Source organism: Cricetulus griseus, chromosome 3, assembly GCF_003668045.3.
Source record: "Cricetulus griseus strain 17A/GY chromosome 3, alternate assembly CriGri-PICRH-1.0, whole genome shotgun sequence".
Lineage (NCBI taxonomy): Eukaryota > Metazoa > Chordata > Mammalia > Rodentia > Cricetidae > Cricetulus > Cricetulus griseus.
In genome coordinates, this window is record NC_048596.1 from 57,856,148 (window position 1) to 57,875,690 (window position 19,543).

Genomic DNA, 19,543 nt, shown 5'->3' on the forward strand with positions numbered 1-19,543 from the left:
CTACCAATTTTACCAGTTAAGTTTGGGATTTTTCTCTTGTCTCAGGAGACTATTGTTAGAAGACTGTAGGCACATGAAGACAGGATAGCCTGAATTGCTCTAGCGCAGCCATACTGCCTTGTGTTTGACAGTGTGTGGGGTCTGTTGGAATGCACCCCTACCTGGTGTCTCTGTGCTCTGAGTCTCTTGACTGGCTAGTGTCTGTCTGTTGTCCTGTTTTCCCTGCGTGGAGTGTGTGCTAAAAGCTGCCAATGCAATGACTTGGTGCTGTGGCTGCTGTGCTGCCGGGAATGCATGCACACACTAAGAAGTTCCTGAAGGAAAAGTGAGAAATGAGCTGCTGCCACTGTTACGAATGATACTCTCCTCTAAGGATCACCCTTGGGTCACAGAGACTGTACTGGTGAGCCTCATGGGGTGGAGGTGGGGATTTATGCCCTGTGGGCACTAAATGGACACATGGTCACAGTGCACTTGGCAGGGACCAGGGCATGTGCACAGTTCAACTTGGTACACCTTGGCCTCTGTGCTATGTTTGTCTCACTTAGCCTCCGGTGTATCCCCTCTCCTCCCTTTTCTTTTTACTGTTGTTTGCCCTTTGTCATCTGCAGAGCCTTCTGTCTCCTCTCATGTCTGTTTTTTGAAGAGATCCTCTCACCCTGATGATCATGTGTTTAATAAAAAGCCCTTTGGGCATCTGGCCTCTTTTGTTGTCTGGGTGTGGAGAGAATCTAAAGAAGTCATGTAGGCAATGGGACAGTATGGCAAGCTGTTGTTGCAGGCAGTTCAAGGGGTGGTCCTGTTGTCTTTGGGTCAAGATGTGGTTCTGTGGCTTCATGTGCACCTTTCAAAGTGAAGGGCTGTTGGAATCTGCACACAAAAATTACACAGAGAGTGTTGTCTGGGAGTTGTTTGTTGTAAGAGGGAATGAGGTTCTGGCCTTGGGAAGGAATGCAGCTCTGCTATGCTAAAGCTGCTCCTACCCCTACTGGAAGCCTTTGTATCATGAGAATGTGGCTGTTGCCTCCTGTATAATTTTGTGCATTTCATTTCTTTCATGCTGACAGTTCCTTTCAATTTTTTTCCCCATTTAGGTGTAATTTTTGTGTTAATCATTCATGCATTTCTAGGTAAGGTGGAATCTGTTCATACCTAACTTCCAAATTATTGTCTGTACTTGATTCCTTGCATTACTTTGACTTCTGGGACACAGAAAGGTACAATCCACCACATTGTTCAGGAGCTAGGGTTCCTCCAGCTCTTGTAAGCAGCTCGTGTATGGAGCTTCCACAGCTAAATGCATTTGTAAAACCAGCAGAATAGTTAAACTTAACCCCTGCTTTCAGGGCCTGCCTGGTGTTTTTGTTAACTAGTACTTGAGCTATACTTGGGAGGGGTGGGGCATTGTCTTGTGACAGAACAAGAGACTCTGGGGGATCAGCAACTGGCAAGATGGCCACAGAAGCCACCTTGAGCACACAGGCCTGGTAGGGGAGGTACCTGTTGGCTACGCTGTGACAGTCTCAAACACTTCGGCTATAGTTACCCTGGATTTGTGTAGGTGTCTATTGGGTTTATACACTATACCAGGCATTGTGCAGACAAGTGAGTGAACGGAAGATCAAGTCATATTGGCTGAAGTCCCTACCAGTGTGGGGATGATAAAGCCCCACCTCAAGTTTGGTTAGAGGATGACAGAGCCACTTGTGAGCATGTTGTGAGGCACCTTTTCTTTCCTGTGTAATCTGGAGAGCGTCCCTCACCCTTAGGCAACTAGCAGGGAGGAGAGACCCTTGGCAGTGACAAGCCTTCCCTATGGAGTGCTCACAGCTTTGCACATGTATACTGCTGTAGGAGAAGGAAGGCCAGGAAGAGTGGGAGACACCACAAGGAACTCAAAATCTTATCCCATGGGTAGGCCCCTGTCTTTTGTTGTGAAGACAATAGTTAATAAAGAATAGTTCAGAATGACAGTGCAGTCCTACAGAGCCTTGGTTTGTTGCCCTTGGTGGGCTCACTCTGGAGCCATCTTCACTCCAGCAGTTAGGTGCAGTTGACTGTCAGTGTTAAAGGTCTCCTGATTACGAAGGCCATAGTAACAGCAGACCATGGAAGGTGTCTACCTGCAGGTAGTTTTGGCGTGGGCCTGGCTCCCTAGTGTAGCTGGCATGGTGGAGGTAAGTGGCCTCAGTTCCACCTTTCTCAGGCCCACTGTGCTCTTAACAATCACATCTTATGTAGTCCTGGTGGGCAAGGTTTTGGCTTGCTTGTGTGTTTTTAAGTACTGGCTCCCCTCCCTTGACAGGCAGGCTAGCATTGAGTGGCCAAATTGTCATTAAGATGTGATGTGGCAGATGTTACAGTTCAGTTGCAATTTAGTTTCTGACTATGTCCAAAGCCAGTAAATATCCCATTTGCAAAATCCCCTTTTAAACCTGGTTACCACAGCAAGAGCACCAGTTGACACTGTGATCTACTGCCTGGCAGTGGTGGGGTCTGGAGCTATAGTATCCCCGTTTAAGCCTGCTGCCTCACTGCTCTTGCCGTGATGGCAGCCTCTTCTGCCACCGAGTAAGGATTGTGCTCTCTAGTAGCTTCATCACCTGCATTGCTGGGGTCTGCGTTTTGGATTTTACACCCTCAGTTTTGGTTTTATAGAAGACAAAAATGTTAGGTTCTGGTGGTCAGAAATGCCACTTCATTTAAGTAACAAGATAAAATGCAGGGCGCCTGTGTTCTGAGGCAGTGGTGGGGAGATGCCACCTGCAGTGCCTCTTGTTCCGTTTGCCTTTTTTATTTACTTTATTTACTTCTCTACTGGGACTGGACTCCAGTTGTACCCCAGCCCATTGAGCTCACACTCCTTCCTGTGTGTGCATCGCTTGCCTTCCTCTCTCCTGTCCCTGTTGTACTTGCCTGGGACACCCTGCCTCCCTGATGCTCTCTAGATCAGTGGGTCAGTGACCTTGGCTACTGTGTTGACTGCCTCTAGATCTAGCTTTGGCTGTCTTCTGACTGCTCTTGCTTGATTTGCATCTGTATTGGGTTTTTCTAGGGGGAGGAAAAAAAAACTGATATAGGCTGGAGAGATGGCTCAGAGGTTAAGAGCACTGGCTGTTCCTCCAGAGGTCCTGAGTTCAATTCCCAGCAACCACATGGTGGCACCCAATCATCTATAATGAGATCTGATGCCCTCTGCCGGTGTGTAAGCATATATGCAAGACAGAAGACTATACATAATAAATAAACCTTTTTTAAAAGTTTAAAAAGAAAAACAACTGATAGACTGTGGCTTATAATCTATGATCCAACTAATCCAACAATAGCTATCTCCTAATGGAAAGTTCAAAAATCTGATAATTGTTCGGTCCACAAGGCTGGATGTCTCAGCTGATCTTGTGTATATGTCAGAATCCCAAAGAAGTCTCTAATAGAGCCAGTGAAGGAATGGACTTGCCAGAGAGTGAGGGCCAACAGACAAAGAGCAAAAGCTTTCTTCTTCCATGTCCTTTACATAAATGTGGCCTAGATTTATGGTGGGTCTTCTCACCTCAAATGATCCAATCAAGAGAAATCCTTCACAGCACCCAAGCACCTAGCAGCTTGGGTTTGAATTCCAAATGTTGTCAGCAACTGAGAATATCATAGCTTCTCTGGGCTTGGATTCCTTGTCGACTTACAAAGCCCTCTTAGACACGGGTAGGGATGGCAGCCCCAACCTGGAGGCCTGTGTTCTTCTCATCACAGTTCAGAGGCTGGAGAGATGGCTTCACTGTTATGAGCATTGGTTGCTCTTGCAGAGTACCTGGGTTCAATTCCCAGCACCCACACAGTAGCTTGCAACCATCTGTATTCCACTTATAGGGGATCTGATGCCTACCCTTACATAGACATACAGGCGCACATAAGAGTAAAAAAATTTTTTTTTTTAGTTGGAAAACATTTGCAGTCAGACCAGGCCAAGGTTCTCCTTGCATGTCTTGGCACTGTAGGTATATTTTTGCCCCTGAAGTGTGGTGTCTCAAGGTGGACTTGTTGGGGTTCTCCTCTTATACCATAGACACTTCTGGTGTTACCTTAAATGTTCACGCAATGCAGGCTTTTCTTATTAGAACCCCATAACCATGCAAAGTAGTAGAAACACTTTTAACAAATTTCTTTTATTAGGGCTGGAAAGATGACTCAGCAGTTATGAGCACAGGCTACTCTTCCAAAGATTCAGTTTCCATCATCCACATATCAGAACACAACTGTATATAACTAGTCTAGGGAATCTGACTACCCCCTTTTCTGAATTCTGCTGGCATGCATAGTGCACAGACATACATGCAGCCGAAACACCCATGCACATAATAAAATAAGAGTAACGGGGCATAGTGGTGCATGCCCCTTAATCTTAGCACTGGATAGGCAGATACCTTGAGTTCAAGACCATCCTGATCTACATAGTGAGTTCCAGAACAGCCAGGACTACACAGTGAGACTGTCTCAAAACAAAAGCAAAAAAGTAAATTTTTTTTAAAGCACTTGAAAGACCTAGGCATGCAGATAATCTGAGTTCAAGGGCAGCCAGGGCTATGTACATAGTCGTTCTCTAAAAACAATTGTTTGGGGTGCTAAGGATAAAGCCTTGGGCATGCCAGACAAGTGCTCCACTACTGAGCTGTATCACTAACTCTAGTTACTTGGGGACATGATGAGTCTCACCACATGGGTCAGGCTGGCCTTGATTGAGCATGGCATTTCCCTGCCTTATCCTGGAATAACAGACTTTTACCACCATGCTCCACAGTCAGTGTGAGCTTTAGTTGTAGCTCCCAGGGATTCTGGGGAGAGATGAGTTGAGTGCATGTCTTAGCTCTGAGGTAGCATTGAGGTCCTTGGCTGTCCTCGGGCTTTCATTGACCTCCATACAAAGTTCCCTGGGTCCTGAATGTGGTTTAAAGGCACCAGATTTGTGTGTTATGTTAGAGTGAAGTTGCCTTGCGCCTCAGACAGTCATAATCTGGATTCCTGTCTTGTGAGACTGGTGGATGTGGCTCTTTGCAGGAGGTGGCCATGGCCATGAGCTACTGGAGTCAGCTCGCTGGGAAGGACAGCCTTCCCTGCATGAATACCCAAGGACAGAGCTGCCCTTGGGAGAGGCGGTTGCAGGCATAGATGCAGGTGTAGTCTGTAATAGCAGCAAAGCCTCTCGGGGCATAGTTTGTTTCTGTGGCCCCCAACAGATCTCTGCCTAACACATTCTAAGTTAGACTTTGTATTAGAACAGATGAGCAAACTCCTGTGACTTTCCCTGGAGAGCTGACTTGTTTCCATGTCAGCTCTTTCAATGTTTGCAGGAGCCACCTTTTTGGTAAGAAAGAATAAGCTCCTTGGTTCTTGTGGGATGGGGAGACTTGATGAGTGATGTTGGTTTTATTCTCTTCAAATCCTGTATTCTCCTTGCAGAAAGAACCCAGCCAGCCAGCGGAGTGCAAGCAGCAGTGAGAAGCAGCGACCCTGAGGGGCTGCCTTGTGGACGGCTGTCAGGACCCCAGGCTGCAGGCAGGGGCCTCAGTCCCTGCCAAAGCAGAATTTTGACAGTGCTGTGACATCTAACCATTTCCAAGTGCATGATTCCTCTCCCCCTTCCCTTCTTACTTTGCTTAACTTGTACAGTGGAGGCTGGGCTGCAGTTCAGGATAGAAGATTTAGTTGTAGCACCTGCTGCCTTGGTGCCTGAAAACCACGTAGGGGGCGCTGGGGTTGTGTCTGGCATTGGCAGAGCCTGGTGATTTTGTGCACACAGCCCTCCCCTACTGAAGAGGCCCCATGGTTTCCAGCTACTGATCTTCATGGGAAGTTGCTCCAGCTGCTGTACCCTAGTCATCTCCCAAGCACTGTAGAGGAGGCTATGCTCGCCTTAGAGCAGTTCCCCCCACCCACCCACCCCTTTTTTTCCTTGAGTTTTGGTTTCAGGGCTGGGTGGGTTGTGGCACACACCTCTGAGGCCAGAGCTGTCTGGTTCACCCTTGTGCTTATTTATTCACTTGTGCTTGGGGGTGGGGGGGCTTTGAACTTCACTGTCGTCCTCCTCTCACTTACGAGACCGTGTTGCTGACTTGACCAGGAGGATATGACATCAAGTAGAGAGGCCCATGGAGGAAGCCCTGCTGCCACCTGCCACTAGCTGTTCTGTGCCATGCAGACCACTTGTTATCGTTGCCTCTGGAGGGTGTCAGGCTGTAGCCAGGGGGCCAAAGTCCTCCCTCATGAGGGGATTGCTGGCCTGTAGAACAGAGCTTCAGCTTGCACTGTGCACACCAGGGTCACACCTGGGTTTGGTGACCAGTTGGTTGGTGTGTGTGGAGTTTGCGAGTGTGTGGTTGTGGTCTTTGGCAACTGGGACAGCCATGTCCACAGTGACCAGCCGTGTAGAGCGTGCTCAGCCTTACCCGATAACACATTTGTAACTGAATACGGTGTTTTCAATTTGTACAGAATAGTTAGAATATTCTATTAAAGTTGTGAAACACAAGTGAACACTTTTTCTGACAAGCCACCTGCCCTTCCTGACTGCCCACAGCTGGCCACACCCTGATGGACTGAGTGACTGCAGACTTCACACTTGGCTGATGTGGCTGTGAAAGCTCATTCTTTCAAATAGAAGAGAGCTGTTTGGTTGTGGAACCAGCCTGGGACCCTGGGAATATTTTGCTACTGTGGGGCAAAGGCCTAAGAAATGACCTGGGATGGGGTTTGGGAGGTCTTGAGAGATGGCTCTGCAGAGCACTGGCTTGTCTTCCAGAGGACCATCTGTAACTCCAATTCTAGGGTTATCTGATGCCTTTTTCTACCATCCCCAGTGCTGGGATTAATGGCCGGGCTAAGGTAAAACATCAATCTGGGGCTTTGTCTTGTAGATCCAGGAGATGCATACCTCACAAAGATTATGTGATGCCTTTGGTTTTTTAAAAGTGGGGATGGGTGGCTGTGAGATGCTGTTGCTGTCTATAGACCTGGCTTGCCTCTAACCTGCAACACCTCCCCTGCCTTAGCCCCCAGGTGCTAGAAGGTCAGTTTGGTGGCTGTTTCTGACTGACCCTAATGGTGGAAGAGCTTATCCCCGGAATGCCTACCTTACATGCTCAGTTACAGAAGTGGTATATGCCTTTAATACCAGCACCCCAGGCAGAAGCACGCAGATCTTTGAGTTCAAAGCATACCTGGTCTTCAAAGGGATTTCAGGACAGCCAGGGCTGTTACACAGAGAAACCCTGTCTTGGAAAAATCAAAGTGGCCTACTCTCCCTACAAGTCCAGTGTCCAAAGTGGCCTGCCTGCATGGCTGCCTTAACCTTTGCTGCTTCAAAGCCACCGAAGGCGGCAGTAGGGGAGAACGAGGCTTGGAAGTGGACATACATTAGTTGCTTTGACAATGGTGTACCCTTTCTCCACCCTGTCATTCCCCTAGAGAATCCTCTTCATCTGTGCACTCTGCCCCTTACCCCAATCTAATCTCCACCTGGGTCATTTAAATTCATTTGTAAACGTGCATCTCACCATTAAAAGATCAGGTAACTGCACAAAATGATGTGCTTGGGTAATTCCAGGCATATTAGCCTGGCAATCTAAGGGTTGCTTTCTAAGCCAGCCTTGCCTCTAACTCCTAATTTACCACCCATGGGCAATAGACCTCAATGAAGCGGAGCTGGCAGGGGCCACCCGCAGTGTATGTAGCACTATGCACCAGGACTGAGGACACAGCAGGAGGGCAGCTTGAGGGTGACCCAGAATAGAGGTGGGCTTCTTTGACTTTGTGAGCATGGAAGTCATGTGAGCATGACTTTGTGAGCGTGGGACTGGGTCCTGAAGCTGGGCTACCTGTGATCAGAGGTTGCATGCTGTTGCCTCTCCTCTGGGGTCAGGAGGAGGGAGGAGGCCCCTCAGCATGGAGCCCAGATCCCTGGCTGGCCACTGTTAGGTGCTCAGAGAACCCCAAGAAACTTGTCCTCACTAACCCATCCTGTAGACCTGGGGCAGGAGGCCCACAGCTATCACCAAAGTATTCTAGTGAGGCATCTACGCCTCTGGCCAAGGAGTATGCCTTATAGTTTCCTCCTGCACAGCCTCAACTCCACCTAGGCTTCTGGGGTCACGGGCAGAGCCAGCACCCTGGCAGCTCAGCTGCCAGCTTCCAGGGCAGTGGCTGCATCTGTGTGGTGGAGCCTTGGCCATGGAAGGGTGTGATGGCATTCAGCCACACATGGCCACTGAGATGCCAATAAGATTTTGTTGCTTAGTTGGTCTCACTTGCCCACTGAAATGTCTAGCCCCAACACCTCCCTCGGTGGAGCTAGATGGTGCTACTCTGCCAGGGCTTGCACTTGCTTCTGGTGGTGAGGATTGGGTGGGAATGCCTTGGAGTGGGGGGTACCTATCTCTGGCCTCCTCGGGTGGGTCAACCTGCTACCACCTCTAGTTCCAGCCTGCTGAGGAGACCTTGGCTTGCAAAGGGGCCAGGTTGACAGAACAGTCTCCAGCATTGCTCCAGACTTCCTGCCAGCCACCTACACAAATGTGAATGAGGATCTTGGCTCAGGCATTCTCAAAGCCAGTAGTGACTGCCAGGCCTTCCTCTGCCGACAGAACCCACACATCCTCCCCAGACTGGCCTGACCCCACCCACCGGCTGGCACTAGCCTGGCAAGGTGTTCCAGAACTCTAGGGTTCATCTGACCTGCTTTCCCAAGTATGTGGAATCAATTTTCAAACATGGACCCACAGGAAGTCACTGCCCAGGGCACACAGGCCACTAACGACAGTTCTTGGTCACCAATGGCTTAAGAATAAGGCCTGGAAACACCTGCCAAGTCACCTTCATGTGCCTAGGTGGAACCACTGTGCCAGCCAGCTCCCTGGCCATGCTGACTCGTCTCCCACAGGTGGAGACTGAATGTTGTCCATGACAGCCCACTATGTGTGCACGGAACACATCACATTCTCCCTATCTGGTACCTCAACAACTCCAGTGTCTGTTAACTCACTTCTCAGGGCCCCAGTGTGTCTAGCCCTGCTGCTGCCCACAGCAGCCAGCTTTCCCTGTCAGGTAGCTGCCACCTTCAGCAAGGTGCCATCAGGAAGCCTGAGGATGCGTTTGGGTCTCAGCTTGCTCAAGTTCTGACTGGACTGGCACCCCCAAGCCCCATCCATGTTCATCTGGGGAGCAGAGAGTTGGTGGTTCTGTGGCTATTACATGCAGAAACTTGAGCAAACCCCACCCCACTGGCCAGCCATTCCCAGCTCTGTTGTGTGGGGGAAGGGCCCCGTCCCTGGGCATCACCTCAGAGGGTAAAGCTTAGGGGTAGTGAAGAGCTACTCACTGGCCAGGCCCATTCTGTGTGGGATGGCTAGCTCTCAAGCTAGCCCCCAGGTTTGCAGAGGTGGCAAGAGGGTGTTTGCATATGTAATCAGGTAAAGATGCCCCTGAGTCAGTCATCAAGTGGGCCTTCAGCCTGCCTTTGCTGAAGCCCAGGGGCCTACAGTGCTGACTGCTCCTCCAGCTGCCTCCCCAGGCACACCTCAGGACAGAGGCAACCATGAGCTGGATGCCAGGGTCATCGAACACCTCCATATCCTGTATCTGCACAGTTTGTGTGTGAGGCCAGGAAAGCCTGCCTCGGCTTTGGGCCTGGCCCTGGCCCTGGCAGTGCTTCTGTCACACACTCACCAGTATCTGAGGAGCACCAGTGAGCCTTCTCCCTTGTCCCAGAATGTAAATGCCCACTAATGTTACTTATGTCTACAACTCCCTAGTCCTGAAAACATCAGCCCTGGAAAGCACTGCTCCTGGGCATGGTCACTCAGACTACCCTTAGACCTGCTGGTCACATGACTCCCCAGTGTGGGAGCTTAAAACAGTTCCACAAATGTGGTGGGGCTTTGCTCCCTGCCGATTTCAGAGGGTTCTTCCTTCTGGTCCCGGCCCTAAGGGTCCCCAGTGTCCCTTAGTCTGCAGCCGTCACTGCTGTCTGCCCTCAGCCTTCACCTGGACACTAGGAATGGCATTTCTGGCCACCTGGGAAACATCTCTAGCCAATGAGGTCATGTTCTCAGGTTCTGGAGATTAGGAAGTGGGCATGTCTTTGGGGGCCACCACTCAGTCAAGGGGCACCCCATAAATATCAGGTGAAGTGGGGACAGAAGTGACCATAGAGACCCTGGTTTGGGAACATTTGAATAGCTAAGGTGAGATGGTGTCTCCTGTGATAGGAATGCCCCCAGACCCCTCTCAGTTCTGTTTCCATAGGGAGTCCACGGTTGCTCCTTCAGCTCTTTGACTGGAGGCCCGGGGAGGGCAGGACTCCTGAGATTCTGCCTCCCTCTTCTGTCAGGCAGGCAGGTCCCCTCAGCTCTCCAGGCCTGGCCAGCATTGACTCATCTTACGAGCCTCACAGGTACCATGTCCACAGAGAACAGCAAGTCTATTCCACCCTGCCCACCAGTGTAGCTCAGCACATCAAGGAGCTGAGTCTTGCTCTTGCAGACCATTACATCTGGTCCATGCTTTTGGCTGAAGAATGTCTCAAGCGAGCTTTTGACTGTCTTCAGAATCACCTTCTGAGTGCCCTGGCTGGTCTGGCAGACAGTTTTCACATGCTACATTGCAGGGCTGATGGCTTCTGAAGGGGCCCTTGAGAACTTAGAGCAAAAGGAGACTGCAAGCTGGGCGGTGGCAGTACACACCTTTGACTCCAGCACTTGGGAGGCAGAGGCAGGTGGATCTCTGTGAGTTTGAGGCCAGCCTAGTCTACAGAGTGAGTTCCAGGACAGCTGAGGCTACACAGAAAAACACTGTCTGGAAAAACAAAATGAAAGAATGATAGAAAGGGGAGAGAGGATACTGTAGGTGGCAGCATTGGCCTGCGTTGCCAGTACCTGCAGCTTTCCATTCCAACAAATGGGAATCAGGGACATTGAGGACAACTCTGGAAGGTTGAGGCCAGGATGACAGCAAAGACCTGAAACAAGGTAGGGCAGGCAGATCAGCTTCTGTCCCAGGCTTCTTTCTTTGCTTAGACTGTAGCTGGGGAGAAGGGGGATCCAGAGCTGACCTAACTCATAGGTCCTAGACTAGGGCCTTTGGGCTCCAAGGTGGGATCAGATTCCGACTTCTGCTGTGCACCCAAGGACCTGCACATGATGAGAGGCAAGCCTCAGACACCATAGCAATCCCTGAGGTGGCAAGAGGAGAATATTGAAGGCAGGAGAGCAGGACAGCCATCCACAAGCCTCCGTGAGTTCACAGCCCACAGGAAGAGGGTGACATTCAGTCCCTGACAGGCTCCATGACACACCTAGCTGGTTGGGCAAGTGCCTATCAAGCTGGCCTCTACGAGGAGGTGACCTCATTGGGGAAATTTTCAAAGAGGTGCCTCATTCCTCCCAGCTGAGCCAAAGCCTCACACAGCTCAGCTCCAGTGCCAAGGGGCCAGGCAGCTGGGCAGGACAGCGAGTGTTCTGGAAGTTTGGGGACACACAACCCACTGTGACCTGCCTGGGTGAGCAGATCCTTAGGCTCATATTGTGTCAATCCGAATACTGCCCCAATAAATATTAGTAAACTTGGCCAGGAGTGAGGCTGACTGGCGTGAGAGGCTTAGCCCCCAACGCTGCCCTCCTGTCCGAGAAACCCTAACCCAGAACCTTCCCCACACCAAGTTAAGGGGTGTTTTTCCTGGTTCCAGGCACTTGGTGCAATAGAACCAGGCTTTTTTTTTTAATCACTTATTTCTTTGTTTATTGGTTAATTTTGTGTGTGGGGTGTACATGTGGAAATCAGAGGAAATCAGTTTTCTCCTCCTACCATGTGGGTTCTGGGGCTCTGCAGTTTGTCGTCAGGTTCAATGGCAAGTACTTTAACTTGTTTAGCTTTCTCATATCTACCCCTCCCCCCTTTATGTGAATTTTCCCCCATTTTTTAAATTTGATTTAGAAACAAGATTGTTTTACATGTCAATCCCAGTTCCCTCTCCCTCCCCTCCTCCCCTACCACCCCCCCCAACTAAAACCCTACCTATCACATACCCTTTCTGCTCCCCAGGGAGGGTGAGGCCTTCTGTAGGGTGTCTTCAGAGTCTGTCATGTCCTTTGGGATAGGGCCCAGGCCCACCCCCATGTGTCTTGGCTCAGGGAGTATCCCTCTATGTGGAATGGGCTCCCAAAGTCCACACCTATGCTAGGGATAAGTACTGATCTACTACAGAAGGTCCCCCCTTTTAAGAAATATTTTTTTCTAAGCCTTGAACTCATAGAGATCAGCTTGCCTCTGCCTCCGGTTGCTGAGATTTAAGGCAGAGGCAGGTGGATCTCTGAGTTTAAGGCCAGCCTGCTCTACAAAGCAAGATCCAGGACAGGCTCCAAGCTATAGAGAGAAACCCTGTCCCCCCCCCCCCAAAAAAAAAAGTGGCAGGGCCTGAGGTATATCTCAATAGAAGGTAGCCCTCTTGACTGGCACACAAGGCCCTGGGTTTGACTTCCAGCACCCCTTAATCAATTAACTAATTAATTAAATTAATTTTAAAAGTTCCTTAAAGTTCTTTAAAAAATAGTTATTTATTTTGATTCTGTGTGGTATGAGTGCTTGCGTATGCATCTGTGCATCACATTTATGCAGTACCTGAGGAGGCCAGAAGAGGGTGCTAGAACTGAAGTTACAGATAGTTAGGAGCTGCTTTGTAGATGTTGAGAATCCAACTTGGCTTCTCTGCAAAAGCAGACTATGCACTTAACCCTGGCCCATCTCTCCAGCCCTTAATTTAAAAAAAAAAATGTTTAAAAAGAATTTACAGGAAGGAGATTGGGGGGAACTGCAAGACAGCTCAGCAAGTAAAAGCAATTGCTGGGCTTGTCTGATGCCCTGAATTTGGTCCCCAGAACCCATGGTGGAAGGAGACAACAAACTCCTGCAGCTTGTCCTTTTACCTCTATGTGCTGTGACACAGGCACACCTGTGCACACACATAGACAAATACAAATGAAGAAAGAGCCGGGCGGTGGTGGCGCACACCTTTAATCCCAGCACTCGGGAGGCAGAGCAGGCCGATCTCTGTGAGTTCGAGACCAGCCTGGTCTACAAGAGCTAGTTCCAGGATAGCCTCCAAAGCCACAGAGAAACCCTGACTCAAAAAAACAAAAAGCAAAACAAAGAAAAAGAAAGAGAAAGAAAGAATTAGCAGAGGGGCCTGGGGACTGTAGCTCAGTTAGCAGAGCACTTGCCTGGCATGATCAAAGCCCTGGGTTTGATCTGCACTGCATCAAATCAGGAGTGGTCCTGAACACCTGTGGTACCAGCACTTGACAAGTAGAGGCAGGATGATCAAAGGTTGAGGGCTGTCCTCTGCTATACAAGTTAAAAGCCAGCCTGGACTGCACGAGACCCTATCTCAACATACTAACAAACAATAAAAAGATCCTCGAGGCCAAGGCCTCTCTCACTTGGGCTCTTGAGTCAGAGCTTGCTTCCTCCTGATGACCCCAAGTCTGAGAAACAGAAACAGGCACCTCAATCCCCTTACTCTGGGGACTCAGATGACCTCTGGGGTTTGGGGATAGAACCTTCCTGGATGGAGTGTGACCCTGACATAGCACTGCTCTTTATGAGTACCTGTATAGGGTAGGTGTTCCCTAGTATGTCACTAAGAAAGTCTGCACCTACCCAAGAGCACAGTCCAAGGTACCAACTGAGTTCTTATTGACTTGGCCATGCTAGACCACAGGGTATCCAACAACTGTCAACTGACCAGCCTAGGGCTCTCTGCTGACAGAAGGTCTAATGTTCTTGGCTAAAGTTAGTCTAATGTCAGCTCTGCTCATCTGGACAGCAGTTCACCAGAAGCTGTTGTACCTCACACCCAGTTTTGACCTTTTCTGAAGGGCCTGGACTGTTTGGACAGGAAGCCCACAAGAGAACAACAGACACAAGTCTTTCTGTGTCCTGTACCAAGCTTCCCAGTTCCCTTCCCCACTTCTTTCCCCATTTGGGGCCCTGCCTACTGGGTCATTTTTGTTGTTGTTGTTTTGTTTTGTTTTTCTAGACAGGGTTTCTGTATTGTTTTGGAGCTTATCCTGGAACTCGCTCTGTAGACCAGGCTGGCCTCAAACTCACAGAGATCTGCCTCCTGAGTGCTGGGATTAAAGGCATGTACCACCAATGCCCGGCTCACTGGGTCATTTCTAACTTCCAGAGAGCAGCAGGGCTTCTGGGTAGAAAGGAGCTGGATGGCTGAGTTACAGCCTCGATCATGTGTCCCCACCCTGGGCTTTAAGTGCTCACCCTTCTCCTCTGCCCTTGGGGTCATCCAGGCCCTCTGTCCCTTGAACCTGTTTCTTCTCCAGTGATGCACATTAGAATATTCTGTTTGGATCTCTGGAATGGTGGTGGAAGCTGGGTACATAGTACCTAATACTAGGATAGCAAAAGGCCCTCCATGATCTTCGGGGGACCCTTCCAAGATCCCCATAAGTACCAGATCTCCACCCCTATGCTCACAAGGAGCAACACCAAATGTCTGTGAGGCCTGGAGCAAGAGCTCCATTGAGCTGCATGGAACACAGAGAACAGAGCATGATGGGAGTGCGGATCCAGGGCAGCTGCAGTTAGTTTCTTTTCTAACTTGCACTTTCTAGAGTGGCCTCTTTCTTGCCTTGGGCTTTCTTGCCTACTGGAAGCACATGGGGCGGCGGCAGCAGCAGCGCAGGCCACCATATGGCTAAGCAGCCTGGGGAAAGGACACAGGGAGAGCTGGCGCTTTCTAGGAATTCTTTCAGCCTGACATTGGCTAGTCAGCTGGGATGTTTTCAGCGTGGACTCACTAACTATCTTACCCAAGGGTCCCAAAAGCACCCTCCCATCCACCTTCTGGGTTGCTCTCATCTGAGGCAGGAAGGACTGGCTGACTGCTTACCTATCTCTATTGTTGCTGTCCTCTTCCAGAGGAATCCTGAACCCTCCTGCTCTACCACACACCCCTCAGGGCCCTGGGCAGAGCTTGTAAATCCCATTTTTTCGTCAGGGACCCTGAAGGGCAGGGGTCTGTGTGCATTGGGGCTTGTGGACCACGGTGACAGTCAGTGGGTGGGTCCAGGATTTCTTTGTTCATTTCTTTATTTTAAAAGATTTTTAATACTATTTTGATCTCCCCCCCCCCCGCGTGTGTGTGTGTGTGTGTGTGTGTGTGTGTGTGTGTGTGCATTCATGCACAAAAGTCAGAGGAAAATATGAGGGACTTGGGTTCTCTTCCTCCACCATGTTAATACCAGGGATTAAATTCAAGCCATCAGGATTGAGAGCAAGTGCTGGGCGGTGGTGGCACACGCCTTTAGTCCCAGCACTCCAGAGGTAGAGGCAGAAGGATCTCTGTGAGTTCGAGACCAGCCTGGTCTACAAGAGCTAGTACCAGGACAGCCTCCAAAGCCACAGAGAAACCCTGTCTCGAAAACCAAAAAAAAAAAAAAAAAAAAAAAGATTGAGAGCAAGTGCCTCTAACCACTGAGCCATCTTGCCAGTCCCCCCCCCTTTGTTTTTTTGAGACAGAGTATCTCTGTGTAGCTTTGGAGCCTATCTTGGCACTTGCTCTGGAGACCAGGTTGGCTTCGAACTCACAGAGATCCGCCTGCCTCTGCCTCCCGAGTGCTGGGATTAAAGGCGTGTGCCACCAACGCCCAGCACCAGCTCTCTCTTTTTTGTTGTTTATATTTTAAATTTTTTTCTTTTGGTTTTTGAGACAAGTTTTCTCTGTGTAGCTCTGGCTTTCCTGAAACTCACTTTGTAGACCAACCAAGCTGGCCTCGAACTCCCAGAGATCCACCTGCATTTGCCTCCCTGAGTGCTGGGATTAAAGGCACGTGCTTCCACCACCTGGCTTATATTTTTAAAAAGTTTATATTTAGTTCATTTATGTGTTTGAGTGCATTGCCTGCACACATACATGTGTACAGCATGGGTGCCTGGTGCCTGAGGAAGTCAAAAGAGGACATCCCCCATGGGATTATGGATGTAAGCCACCCTATGGGTTCTGGCAAACAAACCCAAGGGGGTCTGAAAAAGCAACAGGTATTCTTAACCCTTGAGCCCTTTGGGCCAGTCCCAAGTTTATTTTTATTTTTACTTTAATGTATATGCATCTGTGTGTTGTGGTAGGGGGGAGGGGCAGGAGAAGGGGACATGTTCCCTGGAGCTGGGTGGATGTTTATGAGCCACCCAACTGGAAGCAGAAACCAAATTTAGGTCCTCTAAAAAACAGCAAGCTCTCTTAACTGCTGAGCCATCTCTCGGGCCCCCTCATTTTTTGCTATGCATCTCTGGGTAGTCTTGAACTCACTATAAAATCCAGACTGACCTAGATTGGCCATTCTTGCCTCAGCCTCCTCATTGCGGGATATACCTGCCTCAGAATCACAGCAGGTCGCCGAACTGGACTTTTAGGCTGGCTGTCAGTTTTAATTTTAGTTGTTTAAATGGAGGCACCGATGTTTTTACTGGGAGCCAGCTGGCCTAGACGTCGGGTGTCTAGTTCTCCAGCAGCCAGGGGTGTTTCCTTGCTGCTCCCCCATATCACCCCAGGACCCCGCTCCCCATCCCACACCGGTGGTCGACTCTCAGGGGTCCCTCGGCCAGCCCCTCCCCCATCCCTGGGAACCTTGGAGGAACAGCGTCCGTTTCCTGCTGCTATTAAACCTTTAAAGGCAGAGGGTAAATAAAACCGTGCACTGAAAGGCGATGACTCAGCCGCCCCCGCCGCCCCTGGCCCCTAGGTTGGTCCCCACATTCTCCAGGATAGCTTTGCTAGCCCCCTCTGAGCTTTCTGCAAATCGGGGTTGTAGGGTTGCAGCCCGAGGTGTCTGTCGCCAAGATTGTGGCACACAAACGGCTCAGGAAGGAGCAGGCTTCTTCCTGCTGTTCACATGGCTGAGCATTGCGGGGTGTTATACACCCATTCCCTTTCCTCACTGCTTAACCTAATAAAGGTCATTGTTCCATTTTACAGAAGGGAAAAGAAACTCAGAGTACTCCTTCTAGGCACAACTCCGGGGAGCAATACGGGTAATAAAGCCCTTTGGGGCAGGGCCACTTCCCAAGAAGGTCTAGTGGGTGGCCTTTGGATGCGCGCCCAAGTTGGGAGGAGACGGCTGCCGGGGCTGGGAAAGAATCCCTGGGTCCGTGACCCTCGTGAAGCAGGAGCCTTGGGTCTCTCAGTGAGTGGAACTCTGGGCGCTGGGGTCCGGTCTAGGGGTGGGGGCGCTGCCTGGGTCTTTCCCGCCAGTGAGTCACAGCGAGCTGGGGCCGCTGCTGTGCATTCCTAGGCAGGCGGCGCCAGCCCCCGGCCGGGGAGGGGACCTAGAGTTACTCCAACAGGCAGCTGGCACTTTGGGGCTGGAGGGGAGGCTCGGGGCGCCCATCAGAGAGGCGCCGAGCAGCCCCCCTACCCCCTCCAGCCTCCGATAAGCGGTAGCCCCAGGCAGTGGGTAGGGGGCAGCCCGGGGCGGTCGGTGGGGGCAGCCCCAAGAGCTTGCCTAGGCAGGAGAGTGCCCGGCTCCGGGGCGTGTCTAGGACGTGGGGAGGAGTCCTTATAAGGCCCATGCTGCGGCCGGCAGCAGAACCAGCGAGCGCATTCGATACATCCTTTCGCAATGGCTTCGAAACTCACGATGACCCCCGGAGAGATTCTTCGTGAAGGGGAGCTGGAGAAGCGAAGCGACAGCCTGTTCCAGCTCTGGAAGAAGAAGCGCGGAGTGCTCACCGACGACAGCCTGCGCCTCTTCTCCGGCACCAGCGAGCGCGCTAAGGAGCTGCGCTTCCATTCCATCCTCAAGGTGGACTGCGTGGAGCACACCCGCAAGTACGTGTACTTCACCATCGTCACCACCGACTTCAAGGAGATCGACTTCCGCTGCACCGGCGAGAGCTGCTGGAACGCGTCCATCACCCTGGCCCTGATCGACTACCAAAACCGTCGAGCGGTGGAAGGTTTCCGCCGCCACCGTTTTCAGCGCGCCGCGTCTGAAGCGGAGGAGGAGCCGGAGTCCCCGGAGCAGCGCGCCCTGAGTCCGTGGTGAGTGCTGCGCTCGCCCGCGCTGTCCCAATACCGGGAATGGAGATGTGTGTGTTTGTGGATGCGGGTCATGCGGCCCATTGGGGGGAAACTTGGATTTCAAATGCTACCGGGGAGGATACGGGGATCCTAGCTCCTTGAAGACGCTTTGGAGAGGGGACCTGGGACGTAAGGCAGTATTTCGCCCCCCACTTGGAGACTTACAGACTGCACCCAGACCCTCTCTAGGACAGCTCCTGACTCAGTCTTCTCTCCACAGAGACGCACGGGACCAGTCGAGCCGGGAACCAACCCACGCGGCCGCGTCAAACAGGATCCCAGGAGCCCAGCAGATGCCCCGGGCGACGCCGCTGCTCTTCGCCCAAGATTTTCCCGTGCTTGCTGAGCCTCGCCCCGCTGTGCGGGCGCGCTAACTTATTGGACTGTATTTATTTTGATGGTCGTCCACTGTCAACCCACCGTTCCGTCTTAATATTTTTTATACTGTATTTTCATTCCAAATAAACAATGCCATTTCTCTTTTTTAAAACTTGTGTGGTTCGTGTAGTTCCTGCTGGTGTGTGTGTGTGTGTGTGTGTGTGTGTGTGTGTGTGTAAGGGAGGGAGTGAAAGGGTCTCCCATCCAGTGTCATTCCCTCTCCACATCCCAGGAACCATTCAAATTGCCTTTGAATGAATTGTCACCTGCTAGTGGGGTTCACAGCCTCTCCAGGTCAGGAAGTACTCCGGGTGTGGCTTGGCTACCTTTTGCTCCTGGGTGTGGCTTGGGGAGGATAGGGCTGGTGGCCATGCTTCCTCAGAGTTCACTCACTAACTAGCATCTCCTGGACACCTGAGTAGTTTCTCTGTCCACTAGGGTGGCAGCCCTCATTGTCATCTCCCACCCACACACCACCTGTCCAGCAGCTGATTCAAAGGGCAGTTGACTATTTGCTCCTTGACAACCCCCATCACTGGACCACAGTGACTTGAGAGTCCAGCTGCCAGTCCTCCTGTTCCGTGTCTAGCAACAGGACTAGCACACTGCGTCCATCTTTTGTCACAAATGGGAGGCAGGCCTGGCTGTCTCCAGGGATGCAACAGTGGGACCCAGAGCTGTGACACTGGTGTGAAGCCTGGGGGCTCACAGGACACCTGTCCTACTTCTACCCCACTTCTTGAGTCACTTGCCAGGTGTTACCTCACACTCCTCACCTGGCTGTGTTCTTTGTAAGGGGCTCAAAAATTTGTGTCCAGTAGGCAGGCAGCCAGGTGGTAGGGCCTGAGACAGAGGTGTAGCCCTTCCCTGAAGCTTTTTGCTGGAGGACAAGTCCAAAAAGGTAGAGTGACACTGAGTCACTGCCCAAGCAGGGTATCATCCTCCCTGGGCCTCTCTGGCTATGGGAATGCCTCCCAGATTGGCCTTGGAAGCCAGGACTGGGAGGGGCTCCCCTTTCTCCTTAGGAAGTCT

At 51.0% G+C, this 19,543-nt stretch overlaps 2 protein-coding genes across 5 annotated transcripts in view; both read left to right on the forward strand.

The window, feature by feature from the left end:
- Nap1l4 (nucleosome assembly protein 1 like 4) overlaps positions 1–6,525 on the forward strand; it is a 36,255-nt gene extending 29,730 nt beyond the window's left edge. For 3 of the 4 annotated variants that reach the window (XM_027408841.2, XM_027408842.2, XM_035442091.1), the window contains exon 15: positions 5,452–6,525. In XM_027408841.2, the coding sequence (XP_027264642.1) occupies positions 5,452–5,490 (39 nt within the window). In that variant the 3' untranslated portion in view covers positions 5,491–6,525. Of the gene's footprint in view, positions 1–1,094; positions 1,131–5,451 lie in introns of all 4 variants that reach the window. The other variant, XM_027408843.2, reaches the window with a different exon arrangement.
- Positions 6,526–15,926: 9,401 nt separating this feature from the next.
- Phlda2 (pleckstrin homology like domain family A member 2) lies at positions 15,927–18,655 on the forward strand. The gene is made up of 2 exons (XM_027408849.2): positions 15,927–18,094; positions 18,354–18,655. Coding segments are annotated over exons 1-2 (423 nt in total). The 5' UTR covers positions 15,927–17,672; the 3' UTR covers positions 18,355–18,655.
- The last annotated feature ends 888 nt before the right edge of the window (positions 18,656–19,543 follow it).

Excerpts from the sequence above, each read along its gene's own strand:
- Phlda2 (XM_027408849.2), top strand. The coding sequence starts at position 17,673 with ATGGCTTCGAAACTCACGATGACCCCCGGAGAGATTCTTCGTGAAGGG.